Source organism: Carya illinoinensis, chromosome 14 (assembly GCF_018687715.1).
Source record: "Carya illinoinensis cultivar Pawnee chromosome 14, C.illinoinensisPawnee_v1, whole genome shotgun sequence".
Lineage (NCBI taxonomy): Eukaryota > Viridiplantae > Streptophyta > Magnoliopsida > Fagales > Juglandaceae > Carya > Carya illinoinensis.
This window is the reverse complement of record NC_056765.1, coordinates 25,831,984-25,837,298: the sequence shown is the minus strand read 5'-3', so window position 1 is coordinate 25,837,298 and position 5,315 is coordinate 25,831,984. Positions and strand designations below refer to the sequence as shown.

The 5,315-nt window shown below is 36.8% G+C and overlaps 1 protein-coding gene across 1 annotated transcript; it reads left to right on the top strand.

Annotated features, from left to right (window-relative positions):
• The first annotated feature begins 247 nt into the window (after positions 1-247).
• On the top strand, positions 248-4,629 carry LOC122293732. Its single transcript, XM_043102223.1, has 2 exons — positions 248-2,246; positions 4,382-4,629. The coding sequence occupies exons 1-2, from the start codon at positions 248-250 to the stop codon at positions 4,627-4,629; spliced, it is 2,247 nt and encodes a 748-aa protein (XP_042958157.1).
• Positions 4,630-5,315: the final 686 nt, after the last annotated feature.

The window sequence follows — 5,315 nt, the reverse complement described above, 5'->3', positions numbered from 1 at the left end:
TGATCTGATCATGCAGTGGATAGGAACAATGACTTACTCAATCCTAGTCAATGGCATCCCTCAACCTTCTTTCAAACCCTCAAGAGGAATATGACAAGGAGACCCCCTTTCCCCATATTTATTTATCCTATGCTCAGAAGTGCTTTCCTTGGCTCTAAACTTGGCTGAACAGCAAGGCTCCATCTCTGGTTTCCCTCTTTCAAGAGGCTCTATAACAGTCAATCACTTAGTTTTTGCAGACGATAGTATGGTCTTCTGCAAGGCAGATCAACAGGAATGGACCAAACTTCAGCTCATACTCAATTCTTATGAAGCAAGCTCTGGTCAGAGGCTCAACCTGGATAAGTCTTCAATTTACTTCAGCAAGAACACAAGCCAAGTAGCCCAAACTTCCATTCTGAACTTGGCAGGTATGAAGGCATCTGGTCCTTTTGAGAAGTACCTAAGACTACCTTCTTCTGTTGGAAAAAACAAGGGCAGAGCTTTTAATCCTATCTTGGATAGAATCAAGGCTCAGATGAACAATTGGAAAACAAACCTCTTGTCCTCAGCCGGGAAAGAAGTCTTGCTAAAATCAGTCATTCAATCCATTCCCACATATTGCATGGGAATCTTCCTAATTCCCAAAGGAATCCTGGGAAACATAAACAAGCTGATGCAATCTTTCTGGTGGGGGATAAATAACCAAAAATCTAAAATGCACTGGCTTAGTTGGAAAGGAATTGGAAAGGGCAAGCAAGATGGGGGCCTAGGTTTCAGAGACTTTGAAGACTTCAATAAAGCCATGCTAGCCAAGCAAGGGTGGAGGCTTCTCATCAACACCCAATCCCTTGCCTCCAAGGTTCTAAAAGCCAACTACTTTCCCTCTGGTGATTTTCTCTCGGCTAAAGTCAGAGGAAGTGATTCCTTTGTATGGAAAAGTATAACAGTAGCCAGGCCATTTTTGGCTGAAGGCCTCCTCTGGAAGATTGGAAATGGCAACTCAGTGAGGGTTTGGTCAGACTGCTGGCTGCTTACCCCTACTTCTTTCAAGGTCCAATCTCCTCTCAAGATTCTCAGTTCAGGAGTTACTGTGAACTCTCTAATAGATCAAGATACTTACTCCTGGAACCTGGCTCTCATACAAGATGTCTTCATCCCTGAGGAAGCAGCAGTCATATCCAAGCTACACATAAGTCCTTGCACTAGCAGTGATAGACTAACCTGGAGGTGCACCACAAATGGCATGTTCACAGTAAAATCAGCTTACCATCTACAGGTTTCCATGAATGATAGCAGGCATGGACAGGGATCTCGACCTCCTACCCATGGGGCCCTTTGGAAGCAGCTGTGGAAGCTTAAAGTGCCAAGCAAAGTTAAAATGTTCCTATTGAGAGCTGCAAAGGACATCCTTCCCACCAAAGCAAATTTGTTTAGAAGGAGGATTGTTGAATCTCCTTTATGTCCCATCTGTCACTCCTTTCCAGAGACCACAGCTCATGTTCTATGGTCATACACGGCAGCCCAGGATGTTTGGAGCTATGGCTCGAGAAGACTCCAAAAATGCAGGTCAGAGGAACAACCATACCATGAACTACTGGCAGACCAGCTTTCTCTTCTCCCTGCTGAGGAACATGTGGAACTGGCTCTTACAGCCACTGAATTGTGGAATAGGAGGAACAAGTTTGTTTTCGAATCTAGCTTCATCTCTCCTTTACAGGTCTCCAAGTCTGTCTCATTGAGAAAGAGTGAAGTGGAAGAGCTCAACAGTCAACCAAAGAAGCAACCTTTTCCAACTCAGGCACCAGTTGTGTGGTGCAAGCCTCCTACAGATTTCTACAAAATAAACTGGGATGCAGCCATTGACAAGGTGAACTGCATGGTGGGAATTGGAGTGGCAGTCAGAGATTGGGATGGCCTAGTCACAACCACCCTTAGAAGTCCTAAAAACTCCTTCCTTGATCCTCTTCTAGGAGAAGCTTTGGCTGCCTTGCGAGCTGTGCAGTTGGGTCTAGAACTTGGTCTCCATAATGTCATTTTTGAAGGGGACTCTAAGCTAGTGGTCAGTGGGATTAACAGTGGTACTGAGGACTGGAGTACTGCAGGCCTGATCTTCCTTGACATAAAGAAACTTTTGCTTTCCTACCATACTTGGTCTTTTAGGCATGTACCTAGGCAAATCAATGTAGTGGCACACACCCTAGCTAAAAGCTCTTTGGAGCTTGGTGATGAGTCTGTTCTTGTAGAGGATTATCCTCAATGCATTTGTAACCTACTATGCTTGTAGTATTAATATGAAATTCCCATCTTCCAAAAAAAAAAGTATATATATATAATGTATTATATGGTATATTATATATATAACATATATTATATATAGTTAATATAATATAAAATATTATATTTTATAGTATGTATTATAATATATAGTATATTGTTGTTGTTAGTTTTATTAATTATAGCCAAATTTCTATGTTATATATTAATTTGTTCCTTGTTAATTAAATATATAATGTTTTATTTCTAAATGTGGACATCATATTAGTAATTTTAAATAAACCAATTTATTACGAATTTTATAACTTATGAAATAGTGTTAATAATATTGGATAAATTATTAAAGTATAAAGCAATGGAATTAAATATTAATGAAACTATTATTTTTTTTTTATTAACTATAAGTAATAATATTAGTAACAACATTAACATTTTTAGTAATTTCAAATTTGTTAAAAATGTAAAAATTAATTCCCAAGAATTGTTATTAGATGTTAAGAATATATTATGTTCTTAATAAGTTGTCTAAAATAACATTATATCAAACACATCAACTGATTTAGCATAAATATGTGATATTATTAATATGTTGCGACATAATTTGGATGTAATGTACATAGGGAAGAATATCTCTGATAATATACTGGGTACATTAATGAGCATTAAAAAAAAGATGAAGGACACGATCAAGATGAGGAAAGATATTGAGAGAATGAGAATTAAACATAATCTATATTTACAGGTGGAAGGCAATAGGGTAGTCATCCCGCATGAATGTTTTACGATAATGAGGGAGGAGATGATGGACTTATGCAAATGGTTGCAAGGTGTGAAGTTGTCAAATGGTTATGCTTCAAATATCGGTAGATGTGTGAGCCCTGATGACTAAAAAATTAGTGGATTGAAAAGTCATGACTGTCACGTATTTTTACATAAGTTATTACTGGTGAGAATTCGTGGGAAGCTTACATCTAATGTATGTGTCGTCATATCGAAACTTTGCATGTTTTTTAAGGATTTGTGTGCTTGGGTAGTAAATTGAGATATATTTGGGTCTACTAAAGTGCACTATTGGAAATAAAGCCAGAGCTGAGGGTTCAATAATAGAGGCCTATATACACGATGAATGGTTAACATTTTGCTCTCTATATCTTCAAGGTGTTGAGACATGATTTAATCGTCGAGAGCAAAATGCTGATCTTGTTGCTCTTTGTGAGCCATTAGTGTTTTCTCAGAATGTACAACCCTTGGGTGCACAAACGGGTTACGATTTAATTGATGGAGAATTTGGTAAAGTTCGGTGGTATGTGCTAAATAATTGCCGAGAGATTGATGACTATCTCAGGTATGTCATTACATGCTTTGAATAATTCTAGTTTCAAAAGTTGAATACTAAATTTTGTGCTCAAAATAATATTCTTTTACACCTATATACAGTGAGCACATGGACAAACTTAGGACAGAAGGCGTAGAGAATATAGAGGCAAGACATGAGGAAGAATTTCCTAGATGGTTTGAACAATGTGTGTGAACTAAAATTATATATATGTTAGATTTTGAAACTTTTAATTCTAGATAACTTTTAATAAGTATATACTATTTCAATTGTTAAATTTTGGAACAACGTGCTCATGATCCCAAATCAATTTCTCTTGAATTGTATGCATTGACTTGTGGTCCCTCAAATCAAGCACTTTAATAAATTGCATGCATGGTTCGAGATTATAAATTCCATACTCTGGACCATGGACATAATAGAAAGACTCAAAATTGTGGTGTGTTGATCGATGGGAGTCATGGAACAAATGATATTGACTATTATAGTGTTATATGTGATATTATTAGAATGAAATATATGGGTGGATCTGTAACATATGTCTTTATATGTGATTGGTGGAATCTTGGCAGTGGTCAGATTTCAATACATAGGGATAGTCACTTTATGAGTGTCAATACTGCATCTAAATTGTATGAAGATGATCCATTCATATTGGCTTGTCAAGATACCCAAGTCTATTACTTGATTATCCAATGAAAAGCACTGATGAAGATAGTGGAGAGATAACTTGGCGAGTAGTACAAAAATTTGTCCCTCTAAATATATATGATGCAAGAACGAGTGCAGATTATGAGAACAATGAAGATGAAGATGACACTTCGATTTTAAAGGCCTACCGGGAAGATGGAGAGGGTATTAACTTGTTTGTTCACCTCGATGCACTCGAGTTGCTCCCTTTATGTAGAGATGATGTCTCACCCGTCCATCTTAACCCGTTCATATTAAATGATCATTTAATTCAAGTAAATGAGGACGAAGAAGAAGAAGATGAAGAAGAATCTGGGGAAGAAGTGGATAAGGAGGACGAAGAATAGGTTGATAATGATGGCGAAAATATTATTGAGGGAGATTCTAAAACAAGCATGAAAAATACATCCAAATATGAAAAATAAAAGTACTAAATATTTTGTGTTATACTTTTCATAATTTCGTCTAATTAATTTTCTTTAATATAATTAATCATTTTTAAGGATGTCGCCAAAACGACAACGAAGAAATTTGCCTCCTCCACCAAGTCTCGAATCCATTGAGGACTCCCCACCTGAGGAATCTGCTCCTAAAGATCAAGTTTACACGCAAGAGAACGACAACCAGTTGACACCTACTAGTAAGAAAATGTCATTGATAATTAATTATATATTAATAATTTTGTCTCAATAACTATATAACTATAATTATACTATTATCTATTAGTTGATGCATCCATTCATCGTCGTCGTGGCTATACATGTGGCATCTCTTTTGAGAAAAATATAAGGTATGGAAATCTCAACGTCACCATTCCTGATAATTCCACTTGAGGAGTCGATGGTAGTGCAGCACCGCTTTCCTCCAATATTGACATAGTAGTCGGAGTATATGTTCCATTTTATGTGCAATCATTGCGAGATTTTCCGAATGAGATTAAGTAGCACATTTAGACTCGTGTGCTGGTGAATTTACTTTGAAAGTAAATTTTTTTCACCGAGATTAACATATCATATTTTTAATGTAATTCACT

Bases quoted from the DNA above. Each gene is read 5' to 3' on its own strand.
- LOC122293732 (XM_043102223.1), top strand. From the start codon at position 248: ATGGTCTTCTGCAAGGCAGATCAACAGGAATGGACCAAACTTCAGCTC. The intron at 2,247-4,381 runs GTAACCTACTAT...GAACGAGTGCAG, and splicing joins GGATTATCCTCAATGCATTT to ATTATGAGAACAATGAAGAT.